This window comes from Vulpes vulpes, chromosome 7, assembly GCF_048418805.1.
Source record: "Vulpes vulpes isolate BD-2025 chromosome 7, VulVul3, whole genome shotgun sequence".
In the NCBI taxonomy this organism is placed as follows: Eukaryota; Metazoa; Chordata; class Mammalia; order Carnivora; family Canidae; genus Vulpes; species Vulpes vulpes.
Genome location: NC_132786.1, coordinates 86,123,338 through 86,148,243, shown reverse-complemented (window position 1 = coordinate 86,148,243; position 24,906 = coordinate 86,123,338). Strand labels below are relative to the sequence as shown.

General features: G+C 38.7%; 1 protein-coding gene across 12 annotated transcripts in view; it reads right to left on the bottom strand.

Annotated features, from left to right (window-relative positions):
• The window catches only part of DYNC1I1 (dynein cytoplasmic 1 intermediate chain 1), a 437,478-nt gene that overhangs the window by 258,326 nt on the left and 154,246 nt on the right, over nt 1–24,906 (bottom strand). For 9 of the 12 annotated variants that reach the window (XM_072764334.1, XM_072764337.1, XM_072764335.1 and 6 more), the window contains 3 exons: nt 12,332–12,448; nt 5,032–5,146; nt 2,052–2,142 (listed from right to left, as the gene is read on the bottom strand). In XM_072764334.1, the coding sequence (XP_072620435.1) occupies nt 2,052–2,142; nt 5,032–5,146; nt 12,332–12,448 (323 nt within the window). Of the gene's footprint in view, nt 1–2,051; nt 2,194–5,031; nt 5,147–12,331; nt 12,449–24,906 lie in introns of all 12 variants that reach the window. The other 3 variants (XM_072764333.1, XM_072764339.1, XM_072764342.1) reach the window with 1 other exon arrangement.

The following is a 24,906-nucleotide window of genomic DNA, read 5'->3' as shown; positions in this document are numbered from 1 at the left end:
GGAATGTTGCTTCTTCCCTGGGACTTAAACGGGAACAAGAACAGCAACAAGGTTGGTTCGAATCCTGGTTTAATCATTCCCCCTGGCTCACTCTGAGACCAACCTGGACCCATGATTGGGTCGTTCCTTAGGTTCCTCTGAGAGGGGGAAATGTGGAGGCCGAGAAAATTAAGGCCATTCCACCTTAAGTTCAGCATTAGCACAAGTTCAGCCATCTCAGGCCCCTGTGATTAAGAGCTGAACTTGACCTTACTTCAGTTAAGCCCCATATTAGAATGAGAACAGAGCTCTATGCCCTTGAAAGCCCCATATCAGAATGTAAACAGAACTTGAGAAATTCCTCCCCCCCCCTTCTGGAGGTCCCCTAGACCAGCCCATAAAACTAAGTTGGAACCCCCCTCGGGGTCCAAGTCCCTGCTCCGCTGTGTCCTGTGTCGGGTATACTTGGACCCAAGTTCGAGCTTGTGAATAAACCCTCGTTCGTTTGCAAAAAAAAAAAAAAAAAGAAAAAAAGAAAAAGAAAAAAGAAAGCAGTGTCCACTGGTTTAAAAACACCCTATTAAAAAAAATACTCAACTCTGAAACATACCAAGAGGTAGATATGGGTGAGACAATTCCAGTCTTACATGCTGGTTTCAGGAAAAAAAAAAAAAAAACACAGACACACATACACAACACTAAAACCCTTATAACTCACGCAAACTCTAGAGTATTCTGATCTCCATACTTTTCTCTACCAAAATTTCCTAGGCCTATATGGAAACAATGTACTTTCAAAAGACAATGCTTATGATAATGTATTAAATGGAAAAAGAAAAAACAAAGTAACTCTCACCCAGTAACATACTTGTAGCAAAAAATGTACACAAGTGAACAAGGATTGAAAGGTACATGGACAAGGCAAAGGCTGATATTTAGAACAGTAGTGTAGCAGATGATTGTTTCTTCTTTCATTTGAAGTTTTAGTAAAGTATTTTATGATTTTTTTAAATTAAGAGTCAAAGACAGAGGTCACAAATTGCCAGTCCACTGGTGAAATCTGGCCCACAACTACTTTAACAAAGTCATTAACATTGAACATTTGGGAGATTATTGCATAAATATGTGAATTTTTAGCTTCTCAAGAAAAATGGAAAGATGTCGAAAAATTGGGTCCATATTCCCACATGAGTCAACCAGTGTGAGCTGTGAGGAGACCATCTGATCTTCATGAAAGGGTGCTTCCTAACCAGTCACCACAGGCCCCCACGTCCCATTCATTTATACCACCTGACTATCTATGGGCATGGCACGTGGGAATTCTAGCCAAGGCAACTGGATGAAAGAAGTTACCACATCTCCATGCATATTAATGAGACTTCTCTTTTCCCTCTTCACATCTTTACCTTTTGGATACCCCTTCAGTGGTCAAATTAAAAAATGTCTATATATCCACTTTCAGAAGTTTCATAATATAGTGTAATAAAAATTGGGCAGTTGACTCAAAAAACAGAACAGTCAACTGTGATGATCATAAAAATTAGTAACAAAAAATAAAAATAAAAAAAATAAAAATTAGTAACAATAATAAAAACACTTTGGGGACTGAGTTCTCAAATTAGTTAACTCTATTAAGCTAATAAACAACATACTTAAAAAATTAAATTTAGGGTTAGAACATCTCAGTGTTCTCTTCACAAAAATTCCCATGGAAACCAAAACCAAAGTACAGTAATGAGAAACTGGATATATATTCCATTTGCCTTTGGTCCTTCTCTTTTTTTTAAGCCAAAGCTAATAGATGTACTTGTGTTTGTCAAACAAGACACATGGTTCTCAATTAGCTCGCTCTAAGAAACATAAGATTATAGGCTTATCATTTCTAGTGTTCAAAATAATTTCTATGCCACTAAAATAGCAAGCCACCATCAATTTAAACATAAACTGGCTGAGTATACAGGCAGATGCATGGACTTAATTTAACAGTGCACAACAGAATGGGGCATTGGTGTGGGGTTTTTTTAGGCCTCTGTTTTCTAATATTATGGCCTTTGTAAAGGGACAGTTCTTACCTTGTTAGTGGTCCCAGGTCGCCTGAGTCTTGGCTTCCGGCTTCACTAGGAGTGCTCACTGATTTCGAGGAGGGAGACATAGGGGTTGGGACTAAATAATGAAAATAACAGGTATCCCATGTTAAAAAATGCAGCGGCTGCACTGGGGAAGAGCAGTGTCAGACAGATCAAAACAAATGGACCCAAATTAAAGTGGTTGTATGGCCAGGAGAGATTAAGATGGGATAAAGGGGGAGAAAAAGGAAAAGAAAAAAAGAAAGAAAGAAAAGAAAAGAAAAGAAAAGAAAAGAAAAGAAAAGAAAAGAAAAGAAAGAAATTCAAGTGAATTTTTCACATTTTGGAAATTAAAATTTGAAATGAATTTAGACAAAATTAACTTAGGGATTCTAAGGCCATGTCCACCTTAACAAAGTGAAATGGAGAATCAAAACAGCTATCCAGATATTTCAGGTCAAATATCTCTCTAGGGTGAACTATCTGGATAATTCCAATTCTCCACTTTATTTTGTTAGCATAGATGTGACCTATTAAAAAAATAAAATGGGTGTCTATAAAACTCTGAAAGATTATGAAATAAGTAATACTGTGAAATTTTAAATGGCCAAGGAGAATCAGTAAAAGCTGCTCTATGTCTGTATCAGAGGGCAATCTATTCTCTGTGGAATACAAACTGTGTTTGCAATGAGAGACTAAGTGACAGATAGAGAAAGGGTAAATGTTGAACCTGGTAATTTAAAAATGTCTTTTAAAACAAAGGAAAATGCCAGGCTGCTTTATTTTTACATTTAATTAGTAGTTTCATCCCATTGTATTGTTTACTGTGTTTGAAACTTATTTTCCTTTGCCTCCAGCAGCCCTGGAAGGCACTGCCATGGGCACATAAGTAAACCGCCATTCTGAAGATGGGAGAGAGAAGTTCAAAGACAGAGGTTAGTGCAAGCTGAAAATCTGAGAACAAGAATCATAAAAAAAAAAAAAAAAAAAAAAAAAAAAAGCTAAAGGAAATGCAAATGCATTTTTCTTTTCACTATACTTCAGGTACAAGCCAAATGTCCCTCAGTTAGAAGCTGCACCAAATAACCAAGATGGCTCCAGGCCAGATGAATTCAATGGGTTCTCAGTATCTCACAGGCCAAAGAAGCTATATATGGGCAGAAAGAAACTTCAATACCTAAGTGTAGATTCCCATTTGGTTTCAATCATGTGCAATTTCCTTTTATTTACTTAATAGAGTAAAGGGTTTAACTATTTTGTCCAAATCCTATAACACAACTGCGGATCTGTCAAGAAATTACGAATTTCATGTGGTCCCACAATTAATTCACTGATTACCCTCTGCAGTAAGTCAGAGGATAAGTTGGAGAGACGGATGAAAATTGAAAATGGGCTCTCCACTTGCCAGGTCCCCTGGCAGGAATGCAGCGATAGCTCAGAATTTAGTAATGGTGGTCATGGTTTAGAGATATTTAACTGTTTTGTTCTTAAAGTGTAATTGCTGGTTTTATGTAGAATAGAGGAAAGCAGGACATACTACTATGGTGTTTGACCAGTGTTTATATGCAACACAATTTCAAAGGTTATTTTGAGGCCAAAATACAATAGATTATTGCAAAGTGTCTAAGTTATGCCACAGGGTCAACTAAGTTTTAAAAAGTCTATTGGCCCCTCAAAGAAGGTCCGTTAGTCAAATATCCCACAGGTTATATCTTCCACACCATACAGCAGCTGAATGGACTAATCAACATCCTGTAGGGGCTTCTTCTATCATTGTGAGACATATGATCTTACCTATACAAAGTGAGGTTCAGTATAAAATGCTTTTTTATGGTGGTTTAGTTTTGTGTGTATATATTAAATTATATCCAGCAATACTTAATAATTCATAGGCTTATTATATATTGCTTTTTCTTATTTATATTTATAAAATACTTGTCATAAATAAATAAATAAATAAATAAACAAATAAATAAAATAGTTGTCATTTTGTTGTACATGGGATGACTTTTATTCATAGTTTAACTATGGAAATAAATGAAAATTTATTTAAATATAAAAGCCAATGATGGGATTCGAAGAAAACAAATCATTTTGAAATGGAGACCTGATATTGCATTTATTTAGATGCATTATTTTTTAAAGTTTCTTTCTTTCTTCCTTTCTTTCTCTCTCCTTTTTTTTTTCTATATTGGCTATCATGTAGTTTTACAGACACCCTAGGATTACCCTGAGATGTAAGGAAAGCAAATGGATAAAGAAAAATAAACTATCCATGAAAGATACATAATTGACAGAACAAACACATCATGTAGAGGTTTACCTTCAACACAAATAAAACAAATAGTTCAATATCCAGGCCCCAGTGACAAATGAAATCATGGACAATTAACTACAAATGAATGAGTTGGAGGAGGGGTGTTGCAGTGAGAATGCCAATTAGCAGTGAAACCAAGATCTACAATAGAGTCGAATAAATTTAAACTTGTTAAGTAGCTGCTAATCTGTCACTATTTTCAGTTTTCCTTTACATTTCCCACTGAGCTTTCTATTTTCATCATGGCATAACTCTAGGCCTGCGGTAGTTATGAAATTCATAACCAGATTCACAGTATTTAGGTTGGCAGAGAGAGGCTGGGATTCAGTGATGGAAATGAAGAACAATTTAAGGAAAAAAAAAAACTCCAGGATTTCTTGTATTTACCATGTGGTAACTCATCTAACAGTATAAAATAATCTACTAGAACACAGTAGAGAAGGTTGACCATATAATCAGTCAATAAGCAGCAAATTGCTAACAACTCTATAATCTGTCCTCCCATCTCCTTCCAGCCCCCTCAATTCAAAACATAAATATACCTGAACTATAAGCCACAGAATTTCCTTAAAAATAAAAAGAAAAGAGACATAAAAGAATAGTAAATGCTGGACATGGTATATCCCATGCAAATCAAATTTAAGAAAACAGTTATCACTGTTTAAGTACCTAGAGGGGGCTCCGGCGATATACCAATGCTTTGCAAAAGAGCCTCTGTCTCTCTGCGTTTGCGATCCAGGTCAGAGTCGTCCTGAACAGGTTCTTTCTTTTGCTGCATATCAGCCTAAAAAGATCAGATGCCAGAAAGAAAAGTTAATAACAGAACTAAATGTATGCTTTTCCTGGCTCAAACTGAAAATGGTAAATGCATGGCTGTGAAGACCAAGTAAAAGTCCTCAACAGACATAATCATGTGTATAAAGGAAGAAAAAACATGGTAACTGCTCCATTTAATAATTACTAACCCAGTGCTTTCTCTTTTGGTTGGAAGTTTTTTTTCCCTGCCTCTGTCACCTGGTATGAAAATTTCTCTCACCCGATTTTGAAAGAAACCATCAGGCTAAGTATTTCTGACTGGGATACAGATTTTTAAGAAAATTCTGTTTGTTTTTTTCAACCTTGTTATACCTTCTGGGAAGACATACTATCAGTTCTTGATGAGTGTATGTTTGTAATATTCACATCCCATGTTGGAATTATGCAAACAAAGAATTACAGGGATATGGCTAAAAAAGAAAATTAGTTATGAAATCTGTAACTGTAAAATATATTCTTTGTATCAGCAATCTAAGTTTGCCATGGTTGAAAATAAGCCAGGCTACAATATTTATTAAGGCATGTGAGCAATATTGACATGTGTTACTTCATTCCGATTTTCATAGGCTTCCATTAAACACATTAACTCAAAGGAGAAAATTATCATTTAGAAAAATATAAAACAAAAAATAATTTAGAAGAATTTTCTTTCCCAAGTCCTGTAAAAAAAAACACATCTTGTGTGAGTCTCTCATAGACAGATCCTATGCCCCATTTGTGGTTTCTACAGGACAGTGATGTCAAAATACAGGTTAAAGAAGGTCAGTGGTGGGATTCTGGGGTCATTAAACGTTCAGGTCTCTTTTCTTTTTCCTAACACAGTTAACTACTTAAGACAAGGCCTTTGTCCCACATCTGAAACATGGCGACATCCTATTTCATGTGCTACCTCAGGACAAAGCTGTGTCAGTTTACAAAAGTGAAGCTCTCTTAAAGCTTGTCAAAAACCTATTATAGTTACCAGATGCACCTTCCTCCCCAGGGCTAAGTTAGGTACCCTAACAGGTATATCATCTGCTTCAAAGGTACAGAGTACATTTCCAAGTACTGAATATATAATTTACATTGTGACATCTAAAGCAGAAACAGTTCATGCAACTTTTGCTTTACTCTCAGATGATAACATAACACCCTGATCGTAAGCAAAATGCATCTTTGCACATACTGCTGGGCTTGACACTTTGTTATTATCCGCCTTAAGCTTAGAATGCTCTCATCTTTTTGAAGTCTATCAGTCATTAGAGGTAAACCTGCCATTTTGGGGGCTGATGAGGGCGAATGAGAGGATCTCAGGCACTTTCAGGGAACCCAACATTGTGAGATGGAAGTTTCATCTGTATCTGTGAAGATAGAGAAATTCACGTTGTTTTCAGTTATTTCACATTTGAATTACTGAAGCAAGTTCCACAATGGATACACACAACAGAGGCCAAGACAAAACTCCGATGAGGAAAAGGACTTCGCAGGGTGAGAATCTAAATCAACATCCACATTCATGAAGTTGAAAGAAGGATAGAGGAAATCCCAAAACAAGGAATTACTATAGCAGCTACTAAAATACAAATGGAAAACTTAGATGAGCAAAACTCGCCTTGGAAAGCTGGTAGGAAACAATATGGCTTCACGGTAGAGAGTTTAGCCCTAACTGGACTGCCAGCTTTACAAAGAACAGATATGTGTTTTATCCCATTCACCACTATCTCCTCACATCTAGATCCTGGCTTGACATAATTGATGCTCAATTTAAAAAAATGTATTGATTAAATGTACTAATATCTGCCTTTGGTAATTGTTATTCGATAGCTAGAGAATTTCAGAATTATACATCCTTCAGGCCAATTTCCACCACTGCACCACATTCAGCAAGCCCTTCTAGGAGGAGACCTCTCAACTTCCAGTGACCCAGTGCTCATAACAAAGCCATTTTGATTTCCTAGCAACAAAAAGATTCGTTAACCTTTCCTCACTCTTTCAACAAAAATGTAGTGAGGGACAACAGAGTGCTGGTGGTAATGAAACAGAGGTTCTAATGGATCTTAAGTAGAGTGAACAGAACAAGATCTGCTAGTCCTTTCTTTTCCAATAAACACAGGGCATATTATCTATAACTTTCTGTCATGGAAGTTCTATGCAGAGAAGCACAGAATTTGGTTTTTTTTCTATGTATTCTAACTTTAATCATTAAGCATTCAAGAAACACCCTCAAGGGTAAATCACATGTCAACATGCATAACCATACATTGCAAAACAGTACATCTGAACCCCATTTCCAAAATTTCACCCCATTTCTTATAAGGTGTGCCTCTACAACTCATTTTCTGCCTTTCACCTTCCTTAATTCTTTTTTTTTTTAAGATTTTATTTATTTATTCATGAGAGACACACAGAGAGAGGCAGAGACATAGGCAGAAGAAGGCGGCTCCCTGTGGGGAGTCTGATGCAGGACTCAATCCCAGCACCCTGGCATTACACTCTGAGCCAAAGGCAAACACTCAACTACTGAGCCACCCAGGTGCCCCCGCCTTCCTTTATTCTTAAGGAAAGAGGCAATACAATAACAAATATGAGTAAGGTTAAACACCCATTTGGATGTAACAGAAGCTTACTTAAGAGCAAGCTATCAGCACTCAAAGTTGACCATGAAAAATGCAAAGTTAAATAACTGGGGCTTATTGGAAATTAAGGCAACTCCTATGTTACCAATTGGCATCAGCTACACAATGTTACTTCATCCAGGGGAGTTAGTTCTACCAAGTACACTAGTTACACAAGTTCTGATTTTCCTCTTGGAATTACCACAGAATCCTAATATGTTTTAATGACTCAATATGAGTGATTTTGCAGTGCTAGCAGTTTAAAAATGTGCTAGGTGTTTTTCCCAGCAAATGATATTTCTGTTTGTGAAGAGTAATCACAGCTGAAACCCAGAAAGGAAAATCAAAGTAAGAAAATTTGTCAGCTGAGAATTGTCCATCACTTTTTCAAAGACAGCTCCATAGTTATCAGAGGAACATGTGAGGACAAGCCAGGAAACATCTGTCCATCCTACCTTACAGCAATTCAGTAGAAGGCCAAGGACAGGACGAAACTTCAGGGTGGCCCCAACAAGCACACCTCATGGCATTAAAGCCAATTTTTCCTGAAACTGGGTCTGAGTCTTAAATAGTGGCCACTATATTTATTTTAAAATCAGGTTTCATCTATTATACCACAACCAAGAAAGCAGTTGACATCCAAAGAAGCAGAAAGTGGTAATTTTATACACATACAGTTTTCTAGATTCTGTGGAGATAATCAACCTGGGTGGTCCTAATTCATGCGTTTTCAGTCATGGTAAAAACAGGCACTCAGATTAGCATTAAAGAGCATTTTGTTCCCTTTCTGTCCTAAACTTGCTTTATTTAAAATATAAGCCTAAATAAAATAAAAAATGAAACCTGTAAGATGAAGGCTATTTCTAACTCTCCACAAACACCACAAAAACTATAAAGTCTTTAATTCAGGAGCATCACATAGACTCAAGATCAGAATTTCCAAGGATGTTTGGATGAAAGAATTCCAGATGTTTGGAAAAGGTGTCTGAGACCAGCGTCTCAGACTAGTGCTAACTAGTTTGTGTGTTCACTCATGCACTCACCCTATAATCCTTTATTGGAGTCCTACCATGTGGCCCAATCTGTACTAGATATTCACTTGATGAAGAATAACAGCCCTTTCCTCAAAAGCCTGCACTCTGTGGGGAGAGTAAGGCAAGTGAAAATGCAAATACAATGCTCTGTGCTAAATGGCTTGATAAGGTCAAGGATAGGGGCAGGACTAACTAGTCTTGGGGCAGGGGAAGAGGGGGGAAGGTATCAGAGAAGGCTTTCTGGAGGAAGTTTGAGGTGAGACCTGAAAGGCATGTAGTTAACAGCCAGATGAAGGACAATAAGGAGAAATAGGAGAATACAAGGTACAGGCAGAAGAAATATTCACAAACTCTCTGTCAAGAGAGAGTGTGGCCCATTAGGTGATATGTACATAGCTGAGGTTGGCCAGAATGTGGATTTAGGGAGAAAGGAGATGGAGGAGAAAAGAGAATGCAATCATCTCTGTCCAGGATCTGAGGACCACGAGAAGGGTTATGAAGAGTGACCCTAGGTTTCTGTTTTGTCTCATGGGCTGGAAGAGGGGGATCCTTGCTGAGCCTGGATGGAGGTCAGGGAGACTATCTCTAAGGCTTAGACTTCTGTAGCACAGTTTCCTCATTTGAAAACAAAAGGATCAGGGACACCTGGGTGGCTCAGTGGCTGCGTACCTGTCTTCGTGCCCAGGGCGTGATCCTGGAGTTCTGGGATCAAGTACTGATGCATCGGGCTCCCTACATGGGGCCTGCTTCTCTCTCTGCCTGTGTCTCTGCCTCTTCCTCTCTCTCTCTCTCTGTCTCTCTCTCTGTGTCTCTCATGACTAAATACATACATAAATAAACTTAAAATCTTCTAAAAAAAGGATCAGAATAGATTCCTTCCAGGTTTCTTGCACCTACAAAATGATATAATTACAGGAAACTAGGGTCTTGAATTATAAGACTCTTCCAATTCTGCGGCATTTTTGGAAGATAGAGTCATTGGCAGGGTCCTAATAAATGTAGCAGCCAACTGTACCAGTCTCAATCTCCTATTCTCGTAGCCAACCTCAGGAGCAGAATAACAGTTGTTTCTTACTGACCAGTGCCTCTGTGGCCTCTGTGCCTTTCACTGCTCTACAGGATCTCCGTACATCCTCACAGAACTCCATGAGGTAGGCACCGATCTTTTCTCCATTTACAAAAGGGAAAACAGGTTTAGAAAGGCCCCATATTCACTCAAAGCCATTATGTGAAGGGCAGAGCCAGGTTCCCCAGCCACGTTCAACTCAAAAGCCTCTGTGCTTAACCACTGAGTGTTACTGCCCTTGTTACACTGCACTGTCTGCTCAAACCAACTCATCATAGTCTACAAAAGATTCTTTGATTGCATCGAGGAAAGATCATTTGCAGGGGGAGATGGATTGCTGAGGGACAGAACAGGTTTTACAGATGGTATAGGGGATCCCTGGGTGGCTCAGCGGTTTGGCGCCTGCCTTTGGTCCAGGGCGCGATCCTGGAGTCCCGGGATCGAGTCCCGCATCAGGCTCCCGGTAGGGAGCCTGCTTCTCCCTCTCCCTGTCTCTGCCTCTCTCTCTCTCTGTCTATCATGAATGAATAAATAAAATCTTTAAAAAAAATAAAGATGGTATAGTCCAGTGATTTCCAAAGTCTGGCCCAATTTGGAACTTTCGAATTAAAAATGTAGAGATGGAAAACAAAGGCTCTCTATTGCTGTAGGAGCCCCTGGAGCAAGGTCAAGACCTCACAGGCTTAAACCCATGGAAATGAGGAAACTAAGATTATGTGACTTTAATCCAGATCCAGGAGTACGTAGCACTCAGGTGTAACCCGCTCCCCACTGCCTGCCACTGCCCATCTCCCAGGGCTCCGTCTGTTGTGCAACAAACCACATCTCCATCAGGAAAAGCTGCTTGGTACAAAAACAAAAAGGGTGGCCTGTTTCTATCACTCTTGTTTGCCTGTAATTCCCTACCGCTCCCCACCCCCAACACCAAATGTGTAAAATGACAAAGACGAAGCAGACAGCATAATTTGGAATCAGATTTCCCATACCACATCACATTTTGTAGTAATTCTATGAAATTCAAGTTGGATATTAGAATGTCAGTTTAAAAGGAAACTGGTTATTAGTAAAGGATAACAGGTGCTTTAAAACTATAGTAAGTGTTGACATTTGAAGGAAAGGAAGCATAACAACCTAATGCTTTTTTTGGCTTTGCATGGAAATGAATAGCCATTCCTTGTCAATTCTCACCTCTGTTTCACTCAAAGACTGCATATATAACAGCAAAGATTGCCAAGAGAAAAACGTTATGCACGCTGTCAAGGACAAATAAACCAGGACATCAATCAAAGTGTAATGGAACAGATAGATGCAAGATGCCAGAAGGCTAAAATGCAATTACAATTATGTTGTACTTTGTTGGGAAATAATTGTTATGAATCGTAATGTTACCTTGGTCTCTCGCCTTATTGTATGAAATAACTCTTATTTAGGTTGTAAGGCATCAAAATGCATTTTCTTTTTCCTTACAGAAAAACTGAGTATGGAAGCAGCTCTGGTTTCTATACACACCGCTGTATCACACTATATAAAGTTTCCTTCTCAGAAAGCTATTCAAAACTACCTTTGGCATCTGGTTTTTGTACCAGATGTGGGCTATTCCTACGACGACAACAAATTGGAGAATTAAAAACAAATTATCTGTTGGATCGAGATAGTAGAAGAAAACATGATATGACAGCAACACACTAACCTGGAAAAGCAAGAGTCCTGGATTCTGGGTGTGGCAGACAGAAAAGCTGTATTTCATCTCTGGGTTTCTGCTGCTTTGTTGGCATAAAGAAGGGTTTCAATGGAAAGTCTCTGAACTCTCTTCTAGTCTTAACATGTCATAATTCTACGTCCACAGAGCAGAGTCTACTACTGTACTATCTACCCTCTCACCAAGGGAGGGAATGAAGCTTTCCTCCTGTCTCATCTAGGATCCTTGTTTACCCTGGGAAATACATACCCTTTAGGAAACCATGGAAATCTACTGGCATCATTTTTCTATTTTTCTCCTAAAGCATTCTGCCTGGCAGTTTAAAAGATGCAAGAATTAAACTAACACATATTAAACACTAAGTAGAGCCTGGGCACTACTAAGTGCTTTATAAGATTAGCTCTTTTAGTTCTCACAACTCCACAAAAAGATACATTACTATTCCCATTTTAAGGATAGGAAACCAAGATACAGAACAGAGAAGAAACATCTAACAACAGAGATTTCATAGACCACTTTCAGATTTCTATTCAAATCTGGGGTGAATCTGGAACTTGGGGACCTCTGGACCATGGGTGGTGTTTGACCAGCACATAGCAGGTGACAATGATCTTATGGGGCTGAGTATATAGATAACCACTCATTTTATTCAGAAATCATAGAAAGATTCTTCTAGAGCATCCTCTTTATTCATTTGACCACCCCTCAGAATCAAGTGATTTTCCTTTTTCTCTACAACACCCCAATACCCAGTATTTACCTCTTTCTTTTTCCTCTCCTCTTCCTTCCGTTTCTTCTCTTCTCTTATCTGTGCTAGGCGCTGTTTTTTGCGCTCTAGCTCAGCTTTTAAGTCACTTTTGTCAGACATGTTGGTTTCCTTGGAAGAAAAGAAAAAAAAATGTGAATACATAAAAATAACTTTTCTGTAAACACTGCAGAAAATCATCCAAAATCTTGAAAATGTGACTTTTTGAACATAACAGGTTGTATTAGTCTATGTGGAAGAATCAAGGAAACAAATTCAGTTAGGTCTGGTCTCATGCTACATAAATAATTTCCTTTTTATGTATTCATAAATATTTGAAGCAATACAATGATATAGTCTCTTCTGGCGGGAAAATTATAGCAACTTCAGAATAAGCAAGACATTTTCTGTGCAAGTTTCTTAACAAATAAATTTAAAAAAAAACACGTAAGAGACTCAAAAAAGAACCTTCACCATGGGAGGAGGCAATATGGTGGAAGAGTAGGGGGTCCTCAATTCCTCTGGTCCCATAAATTTACCCAGATAACTTTCAAAACAACATGAACACCTACAAATTTGACCTGAGATGTAAAGAGAGAACACCTGGAATGCTACAGAGAGAAAAGTGATTCCTTCTGACAAGGTAGGAAGGTGAAGAAAAAAAGGAGAGGGAGGGGAACGGTGGCAAGATGGGCATATCAGGCCCGAAATGGGAGCTCCAACAAGCTGGGCAAAAGTGGAGCTGTGACAAGCCAAGCTGTGGAAAGCCCAGGAAAGCTGGGGCATGAAATCAAGCCCTGGAAAAGAAAGAACTTTAAAAATCCATGCCTGGGTCTTCTCTGACTGAAACATGCTCAGCAGGGAAATAGGGCAGAATTGCAGGAGGGGCAGTGAAGCCTCAATATTCCCAGAAACACAGTAAGAATAGGGGCACCTGGGAGAAAGTTCACCACAAGCCATGGTCCGATCTCAGTAAAGGGCTGGAACACCATAACCCTCCAGGGCATTTTGTGGGCTGGCACTGGAACTCCCTTTACCCTAGAGCCTGGCAATGGATGGAGGCGGGTATCCTCCATTTGCTTTGGGAGAGGTGGACCCCAGGAGAGCACAGGACAGTGAGAACTCTCCTGCTGCTGGGCACCCTTCAATTTGTACAGATCAGTGCATTCGTGCCTGTCCCCAGGAGCATCCAGGCTAGTGTGGGCTGGGAGACTGCACTTCAGTACTCATGGGGAGCTCTTGGCTCCAGAGCTGGCGATCTGGCTGCCATCATTTTTTTTTGCTTCTTTTCGCCTTTTACCTCAGAGAGGTGGGGCCTCTAGGGAATGAAGGCCTCACAGGATAAACAGCTCACACTGAGCCAGGCCACCTGGCAAAGGGCAGGGCATCTCCACTCAGGCACAGACACCCAAGAATCAGCACAGCCCACCCCTCCCAAGAAGAGCTGCTGCAAGAACAGGGAAGAGCAAGTTTGCTGACCGAGAAATACTGGAAAGCTCCAGGACTCAGGGAAAATAGTATATACAGCTAGAGGTTTTTTTCATTGCAATTTGTTTATATTTCAGGTTAAAAATTTCCAGTATTTTTTCTCTTTTCATGCCTTAACTACAATATTTCACCAACTCTTTGTTTTTAAGCTTTTTCCTTTTTGACTTTCATATTTCTACAATTACATGTCTTAGATATATTCTTCATTATTGGATTCCCTTCAACATATTCAATTTAATTTTGGTAGATATATGGGTTATGGGTTTTTGTTTTTTTCTGTCTTGTTTTGTCTTATATTAGTACCTTCTAACACATGGACCAAAATACACCCAGAACCAAGTGGAACACCATGTTGGTTCATTCTGTGAGACTATATTCTCTGTTACTTCCCATTCTGCCCCCCTCTTTTTTTCTTCTTTCTGTTTTTTGTGTTTGATGTTGGGTCTTATATATATTTTGTTGGTTTATATAAATTTGGAATTGAGTATCTTCTAACATACAGAACAAAATACACTCAGAAACCAGGGCACCTGGGTGGCTCAGTGGTTGAGCACTGCCTTTAGCTCAGGGTGTGATTGTGGAGTCCCGGGATGGAGTTCCATATTGGGCTCCCTGTGGGAAGCCTGCTTCTCCCTCTGCCTACGTCTCTGCCTTTCTGTTTGTGTGTGTCTCTAATGAATAAATAAATTTTAAAAAATACACTCAGAACCCAGAGGATCACCCTCTGGGTCCCCTCAGGGAGACTATAATCTCTATCCACCACCACTTCCTCACCCCCCTATTTTCTTTGTTTTTTGTTTTTGTTTTTTTATTCTTACTATTTTAAAATTTGTTTTTCACTTTAATAATCCATTTGTTTTGTTTTGTTCTTTTTCTTTTATTTTCTGGTCTCTGACGTCTTCAGAATCATCTAGGGTATGTTTTATTTAGATAGCGGTTGATATTTTTGACTCTGCTCACTCGTACAGCCACTCTGCACTGGACAAAATGACTAGAAGGAAGAATTCACCACAAAAGAAAGAATCAGAAGTAATACTCTGCCACAGAATTGCTAGACATGGATTTAAATACAACATCAGAAATATAATTAAGAAGTACAATTATAAAATTACTGGTGGCTCTGGAAAAAAAGCATAAGGACTCTAGAGATTTTTTTACTGCAGAATTGAGATCTAATCAGGCCAAAATTAAAATGCTTAAAAATACTGAGATGCAGTCCAAACTGGATGCTCTAACTGCTAGGGTTAATGAGGTGGAAGAGAGAGTGAGTGACATAGAAGACAAGTTGATGGAAAGGAAGGAAGCTGAGGAAAAAAGAGAAAAACAATTAAAAACCCATAAGGAAAGGCTTAGGAAATAAATGATATCTTGAGAAGGAAGAATATTCATCTTATTGGGATTCCAGAAGAGGCTGAGAGAGAGAAAGAGGACTACAAAGTATATTTGAACAAATCATAGCTGAGAACTTCCCTGATCTGGGGAAGGAAACAGGCATTCAGATTCAAGAGATAGGACACCCCCCAAATCAATAAAAATCATTCAACACTTTGACATTTAATAGTAAAACTTGCAAATTTCAAAGATAAGAGAAAATTCTTAAAGCAGCTTGAGACAAGAGATTCTTAAGTTATATGGGGAGAGATAACAGATTAACAGCAGACCTCTACACAGAGACCTGGCAGGCCAGAAAGGGCTGGCATGGTATATACAGGGTACTAAATGAGAAAAAACATGCAGCCAAGAATTCTTTATCCAGCAAGCCTGTCATTCAGAATAGAGGGAGAGATAAGGAGCTTCCAGGATATACAGAAACTGAAAGAATATGTGACCATCAAACTGGCTGCAAGAAATACTAAGGAGAACCCTGTAAAAGAAAGGGGGAACCCAAAGAAACAATCCACAAAAACAGGGACTATATAGGTAATACTATGACATTAATTCATAGCTTTCAATAGTTACTGTGAATGTGAATGGGCTAAATGATCCCATCAAAAGACACAGGGTATAGGACTGGATAAAAAAGCAAGACTCATCTATATGCTGTCTACGAGAGACTCATTTTAGACTTAAGGACATGTCCAGCCTGAAAATGAAGGGGTGGGGAACATTTACCATTCAAATGGTCCTCAAAAGAAAGTTGGGGTGGCAATCCTCATATCAGATAAATTAGAGTTTATACCAAAGACTGTAATAAGAGATGAAGAGGGACACTCTATCATACATAAAAAGGGTCTATCCAACAAGAAGACCTAACAATCATGAATATTTATGCCTCTAATGTGGGAGCTGCCAAGTATATCAATCAATTAATAACCAAAGTAAAGAGACAGATCAATAATAGTACAATAATAGTAGGAGACTTCAACAGCACTCTCAGCAAAAGATAGATCTTCTAAGGAGAGTATCACCAAAGAAACAAAGGCCTTGAATGATACACTAGACCAAATAGAGTTCACAGATATATACAGAACGTTTAATCCTAATGCAACTGAATACACATTCTTCTCAAGTGCACATGGAACTTTCTCCAGAATAGACCACATACTGCGTCACAAATCAGGTCTCAAGGGATACCAAAAGACTGGGATTGTCCCCTGCCTATTTTCAGACTACAAGGGAGGGAATACTTCCAAACTTTTTCTATGAGACCAGCATTACCTTGATCCCAAAACAAGACAAAGACCCCACCAAAAAGGAGAATTATAGACCAATACGCCTGATGAACATGGATGCAAAAATTCTCACCAGAATACCAGCCAATAGGATCCAACAGGACATTAAGAGGATTATTCACCACAACCAAATGGGATTTATCCCTGGGATACAAGGGTGGTTCAACATTCATGATAGATCACATCAATAAGAGAAAAAATAAGAACCATATGATCCTCTAAATAGATGCAGAGAAAGAATTTGATGAAATACAGCATCCATTCCTGATAAAACTCTTCAAAGTGTAGGGATAGAGAGAACATTCCCCAATATCTTAAAAGCCATTTATGAAAAGCCCACAGTGAATATCATTCTCAATGGGGAAACACTGAGAGCCTTTGCCCTAAGACCAGGAACACGACAGGGATGTCCACTCACCACTGTTATTCAACATAGTACTAGAAGTCCTAGCCTCAGCAATCAGACAACAAAAAGAAATAAAGGCATTCAAATTGGGAAAGAAGTCAAACTCTCCCTCTTCGCAGTTGACATAATCCTGTATTTAGAAAAAAAAAAAAAAAAAAAAAAAAAAAAAAAAAATCCTGTATTTAGAAAACCCAAAAGACTCCACTCCAAGATTGCTAGAACTCATACAGCAATTCAGCAATGTGCAGGATATAAAATCAATGCACAGAAATCAGTGGCATTTCTGTACACTAACAATGAGACTGAAAAAAGAAAAATTAAGGAATCAATCCCATTTAGAATTGCACCCAAGCTGTGATCATCCAGGCAGTATGGCACTGACACAAAAACAGACAACTAGATCAATGGAACAGAATAGAAAACCCAGAAATGGACCCTTAACACTATAGTCAACTAATATTTGACAAAGCAGGAAAAAATATCCACTGGAAAAAGGACAGTCTCTTCAATAAGTGGTGTTGGGAAAATTGGGCAGCCACATGAGAAGAATGAAACTGGACCAATCTCTTACACCATATACAGAAATAAACTCAAAATAGTTGAAAGATTGAAATGTGAAACAAGAATCCATCAAAGTACTAAAGGAGAACACAGGCAACAACCTTTTTGAACTTGGCCACAGCAACTTCCCGCAAAACACATCTATGAAGGCAAGGGAAAGCAAAATGAACTATTGGGACTTAATCAAGATAAAAAGCTTCTGCACAATAAAGGAAACAATCAACAAAACTAAAAGACAACCTATAGAATAGGGGAAGATATTTGCAAATGAAATATCAGATAAAGGGCTAGTATCCAAGATCTATAAAGAACTTACCAAACTCAACACCTAGGAAACAAACAATCCAGTCATGAAATGGGCAGAAGACATGAACAGACATTTCTCCAAGGAAGACACGCACATGGGCAACAAGCACATGACAAAATGCTCCACATCACTTGCCATTAGGGAAATACAAATCAAAACCACAATGAGATACCACCTCACACCAGTGAAAATGGCTAAAATTAACAAGACAGGAAACAACAAACGTTGGAGAGGAATGGAAGCTCTTGGTAGGAATGAAAGCTGGTGCAGCCAATCTGGAAAACAGTGTGGAGGTTCCTCAAGAAGTTAAAAATAGAACTACCCTACGACCCAGCAATTGCACTACTGAGTATTTACCCCAAAGATAATGATGTAGTGAAACACCAGGACGCCTGCAACCCACTGTTCATAGCAGCAGTGTTCACAATAGCTAATCCGTAGAAGGAGCCACTATGTCCTTTGACAGACGAATGGATAAAGATGTGGTATATATATATATATATATATATATATATATATATATATATATACAATGGTGTATTACTCAGCCATCAGAAAGGACGAATACTCATTTGCTTCGACGTGGATGGAACTGGAGGGTATTATGCTGAGCAAAATAAGTCAATTGGAGAAGGACAATCATCATATGGTTTCACTCATATATGGAATATAAGAAATAGTGAAAGAGTTATAAGGAAAAGGAGGGGAACTCAGTGGGGAAAAATTAGAGAGGGAGACAAACCATGAGAGACTCCTAGCTCTGGGAAACAAACAAAGGGTTATGGAAGGGGAGGTGGGGGGAGGGGGTAACTGTGCGCACCGAACTGTGAGCATGTGTGCACCAAACTGCTCGGGTTTGTCTGTTCTTGCACCTGAAGACTGTGGAGTAGAGAAACAGGTTATCTGTCCCCACATAACAACAGTAGTGTGACAAGGACAGGAGAATTATAATAGACACTCTCATTCAAAAGGGAGATTAAAAGGGGTGCCTGGCTAGCTCTATCCGTAGAGTATGCCATGACTCTTGATCTCAGGGTCATGAGTTTGAGCCCCACCTTGGGCATAGAATTTAATTTAAAAAGGTAAGGGAGAGAAAAACAAGAGGCACCTAACAGTAACTGGTCTAAAACAACTGAGAATTTCAGCAGGGATATGCTTTAAGTTCCTTTCTTAGGGCCCAGTACTATCTAAGAGTACTCTAAGAGTTCTCCATGGCTATTTAGTTTTACCCTTTGGTTCTTAGCTTCCTGCTTTGAGTTATTCCTTCTTTTATATTTCTTAACAAAGTATTTGCATGGGTTTTTCATATTTTACTGGTGACATTCTGATTTAATCATTGATCTTGACCATTTCTTACTTAGAGAGTCTACTCTCTAGTATCCTGGGAATGAGAATAATTTTATTTGGAACTCAGCAAGATCTGCTCCTTTATAGTTCTTTAAAGTTATATTTAAAACCTGAATAGTCTTTTTTTAAAATTCATCTTACTCATCCACACTTGATCACAGGCAGCTAAAAGAACCAATCAGAAAAAAAAAAGAACCAATTACCAGGGAAATCTCCATCCCTCAAAAACACCCAGGTGCTCATCACAACAAATGCACTCTTTAATCTGCATCACCTATTTACCCGTCCCCTTGCCACTGTATGGAAATGTTGAATCATTATGTTATATGCCAGAATCTAATATTACACTATATATTAACCAACTGGAATTAAAATAAAACTAAAAAAAAAAAAAGAACCTTCACCATGACTTCCAATTTAGATAATAATGGGCCAATTCATCCCCATGGTGAGAAAAGAAAATAGGCTGTCATAAACCCTTAGAGATGTGCTCCACTCAAATATCAATGGACTCACTCACTCACTAAACATTCCTCCACTGAGCGTGGGCACATAGATCTCATTTTGACTAACATTCTATGCATCAGGAAAGACAGCCACTAAAGACCTAACATGTTAATCTTCTTTTTCTGTAAAACTCCTCCCAAACTGTCACAATTAATTTCATCTCCTGTACAATCCTATTTCTATAAAACTTTCATTTGCATACTGAATGCAATTGTGCTTATCCTGGCACTTTCCTTGTCTCAAGTAAAAGATGTTTATGAACACATGAAATAGTAGATAACACCATGGCAAGTTCTTGGGAAAATTTATCTGAATGAAATTTAATTTTAACATTAATGGGGATGGTGATGCCAGTAGTGAGGGTGCCAGAAATATTTGCAAATAAAATGAATTTGGAAAAGACTCACCAATTACCAATGATTACACTTGTCTCTTCTGTGCTCTCAATCAGAAACTAAGAAAATGGAAACATTGAGAAATGAAGAACCCTCCCTCTGACCCAAATTCCTAAAATAAAGTAAAAAAACACAAAAACATCCATAAATGTTATGATTATTTATTTCCATATTATTTATACACAGCTATGATGAATATATAATGAATCCCTAAGTAGATGACAGAGCAATGAAAGACAAAAAAGAACCAAAGAATATGAAATAATGAAAAATTCTCACACTTCCTGTCACTGCCTTTAGAAGGTAATCAAGAACCTGCAGTCACCCTAAAACCAATGAATAAACACAATTGGGAAATGTATCGTGGTAACTACTATACATGTTCCTGTCATGGTGTGATGGCAAAGACTTGTGGCATAATAACAATAATCACAACAATCAACCTTTGTAATCAATTCATGATTGCCCCCATTTTCCTTTTTCTTTTTTTTTTTTTTAAGATTTATTTATTTATTCACGAGAGACACACACAGAGAGGCAGAGACACAGGCAGAGGGAGAAGCAGGCTCCCTGCAGGGAGCCTGATGCGGGACTCGATCCCAGGACTCCAGGATCACGCCCTGAGCTGAAGGATGACGTTCAACTGCTGAGCCACCCGGGCATCCCCCTATCTTCCTTTTTCAACAAAAACTGTTGAATAATTAATATGTGCTCGGCACTCTATAAGGCACCAGAGTAAAAAGATGAGCAAAACCAGATTCTCTCCTTCAAGGAGTACATAACACAATACTGTAAGCATGTGGTGTGGCTGGAGATGTTCTCTGCAATACTGGCTTATTGATTACTAAGTGCTAGGCATGTTTATCTTATTATCACATTTAATCCTAACAATCCAAGGAGACCAGTATTATTATTAATGCCTCGTTTGCAATTTGGATAATGGGAGACTCAGCAAAACCTAAGGCAGCAGGGTCAATACAAGGCCAAAACAAATCTCAGGCATGTCCATGCTCCAGACTACTCTACTCTGCTGACCCCAATGTACAAATTTAGGTAGAACGCAGAGCAAAAGAGTAATTAAGATCTATTCGAATGAGCAAGGGTACCCTCTGAGGAGATAGAATGTGAGCTAGATATCACAGGAGGTCAAGAACTGGCAAAGAAGGGAAGATACAGATATGTCAAGACCTATAGAATGGGAGCCAGCAGGCTAAGAGATACAGATGAATCCAAGCCAAGAAATATAAACTTTAGCTGGTAAGAATGGATATGCGGGGGCAACAGCTGAAGCCTTGGGAAAATAGAGAAGTGAGTTCCATTTGGCGTAATGAGAGACAGGAAATCACAGCAGCTTTTTGAAAGGGAAAACAATAAAATAAAGATGGAATTTGCTTAAGCCTATTCGTGTCTCTGCCTGGAAAACGGATAGGAGCAGCAACTGGAAATAAGGCAAGCTGCTGGGAGGCTGGTGCCAACATCTGTCTGGAGTGACTGCACCTGCACTGGGATGGTAGGTGAATGGAGAGACAGAATTCACGGAATGTGGGTGGATGAAAGCATGCCAAGAAGAAAGAAATCTCTCGGCAGCCTTTGGATATGGAAGCCAAAGAGAAAGATTCGGTAACAAGTCCACTTCGAGAGAGCAAGGAGGATGGCAGTGAAGTTGGGAAGAGAAGGCAAGAAAGCAAAAATGAAAAAACTTGTAACATTCTGTAATTTGGGTGTCAATGGGATTTCTGAACAGAAAGGATACAGAGATACCATACTGCAGATGGGATGAGAAGCTGGATGGGGGACGGGAGTTGTGGGACAGAGCAGTGAGTCATCCATCTACAAAGCTGAAGCCTGAGTCACAAATTCAAAGTCCTGCAGGAGCCAGGCAGACAACATGAAGAGGCAAAGTAGTGATCAAGGACAGTCAGAAAGGAAACACCTGCCTGAGAAGGCAGTTCTACCTGGCTCCAGCTGGTGGGTCACAGGGAAGAATATAGATCCAAGTAGTTAGATCTTTGGTTTTGTTTTGTTTAAGAGAAACCACAGGACTAATAAAAGTCAAGTGTATCACTAAGATATTGTTTGCCAATAATTTTCAGTACCAGCGGGCAAAAATCCTGACAGGAGAAAATTAGAACCTATTTCCAGAAGCCACCTGAGAAGTTACATCTACTCTTTTTCCCCAGTGGGGACCAGTCAGATTTACATTTTTGACATGTTTTGGCTGTCAGAAATGAAATATTCAATCAGAAAGATCACTGTTAGAGAAAGAATTGTGTCATTCTGTGCTGAATACAGTGGAAACTTCTTAAGTTTTCTCCTACACATTTCCCCAACTGCCACTGGCCTTCCTCTAGTCCACCAAAAGGGTGTGTCACAACCTCACTATACCGTGGTCATGAAGGAACAAACCGCATAATAACAACATCCTCAAAAAAAAAAAAAAAACCATCCTCTATTAGTTGTGATTTTGGGGTAAAATTTCGTTCATGAGTAGGAAGTAAGGTACATGTTCAGTACATTTCTGCAAAGAGGCAAAGTTCTTCTTATAACTGATTAATATGTCTGACAATGTTGGTCATTTAACTGTTACCAGCCATAGAGCCAATATTTTTTAAATAAATAACAAGAACACCAAGGGAAATTTTAAAAAATATTAGGTAGGGATATTCAAATAACACTCTTCACTTTTTAAAAGTTGTAGAGCCACAATGGCAAAAGATGGCTATAGAGTACCTTCCACTTACTAGTTTTTTGGATCTACTCCAAAATAGACACTTTGCATCAATACCTAGCAGAATAAGCCATCTCAAGAGAATGCCTTACAAAGGTTTGGAAAGCACACATTAGAGGAAATGAATGAGCCTTTACCCATAGTAAATAGCTGCAACAGTGACACTAAATGCAGTGTCAGCACTGAACCCCACAGGCTTTCCCGGGGGGCTTGCCACTCTGACACACTCAATCTCACTGCACATCAAGCACCAATTGAGGAGCAAAGCATGGGGGACGTGAGTTATAGAGCTCCCTGTGGCTCATGCAGGTCATTGCAAAGGCAATCCTGACACTTTTAGTTTAAGAAAATAAGAGCTAGAGCTACCTGCTGCTAATTATTACTCACTTACTTCACATGCACAAAGAGCTGGCCTCTTTCATTTCAAGCTGGCAAGGGGTCAGGTAGAGAAATCAAACTGACCGCTGGGTGTACGTCTCCTTCCTGTCTGATCATCAACCTCGTCTACTACCCACCAGCCAACTAACTACAGCTTAACTCCGCCCTGGCTTAGGATCAATTACAGAGCAGCCTCACCAACTCCATCCATTCTAGGGTCAAATGATGCACTTTTATGATGCCTGCTCAGCTCTCCTCGTAGCAGAGTCCCATATTCCAAATGCATTTACTGTTGGTGACATTCCCCTTGCCCACACTCTCTTACGAACTACCTTCATTTAGCCGACCCATGCTTCATACCTTCTCCCAACCCTGCATCTTAGCTCTCACTCTCCTGCAAATTCTCCAGCTTTACTATCACTGTATACAATCTCATTTCACCTCTCTTCTTTCTTGTCTCTCAAGTTATTCCCCCACTACAACGAGAGATACCCAGAAGTTCAAATCACCTAATCCATTACTCTGGGCTCCAGACACCAATTCTCAACCCCTATAACCTCTTTTTTGTTTTCCAAATTTCAATTACCTACTTCTCATTTCCCTTTTTTTTAAAAAATGCAGACCATTATTATATTTCAATACACAATTTCTGTGTAATCGAAAAGTAAAACTTCACAGTGAAATGTTGGCAAGAAAACATGGTCTTTCATTTGCAATGCATGGCAAATGGCTAACATCCTTAGTCATAAATGATCTCTTAGAAACCAACAACAAAGACTCTAATATTCCAAGGGAAATGGCAAAAAAAAAAAAAACAGAGAAGAAAATGAAATAACAAATGACTAGTAAGATTTAAGGACATACGAAGATGATTGAACTGAACAGTAACAGAAGAAAAATAATTTCTTTATAATATCACATTGTCAAAGATTAAAACATTGACATCTAATGTTTACACTGTTTTAGAAAACAAGTCTCATAAATAGTGGAGGACAAGATTAATGAGGACAGTCCATACAATTTGGGGGAAAATCTCTGCTTTTGATTCAAAATATAAGTTGTGGATATATTTGATTCCAAGGAAGTGGAAATACTAGGACTGCTTCAACGACTTAAATGGAGAAATTCAAAATGCTTTATATAAAAGCATGTTCGCTGCACAGAAAATTTGTAGCTAACATAGTTTCCTTTTAACTCTGGTTCACCCTTTATTCCCTTGCTTCACTATAACTCACCTCCACCCTTCCTCCCAAATGTCTCAGTTCTCATAACTTTTGCTTCAGCCCAACTCTGATCCTGGGAAATGGCTATTTGATCCAAGTAAATCAATCACTGTAAGTAAAGAGCCTATAATGTTGCCTGGCAAATATTAAACACTAAAGAAAGTTGTTTCTTCTCTTCCTCCTCCTTCTTTACTTCCTTCTTCCTTCTTCTCTTTTTCTATTATTATTATTGTTGTTGTCATTACTATTTTTTTACCCTGCCAACTCTTTCCCCCATCACTAAGTCCATCCTAATTCAATAATCAAAGTCATCAAAGTTCACTGCAATCAATCAAAAAATATTTCAGTGAAAAATACATTAAAGGTATAGCATGTAAGTGATTCAGTAGCAATATAATCAGTGAGAAAATCCAATCTGTGCTCCAAGAGAGTTTGAGGCACTTCAGAGCAAATAGGAGCTTCTCAACCTAATGGATTATAAAATGGAAGATATGTGGTTAAAGAGATGTTACCCAATACATTTTTTAATTAAATGTAGTCATTTAATTTAGTAGTAGTAAAATTCTTCTCCATTTTTC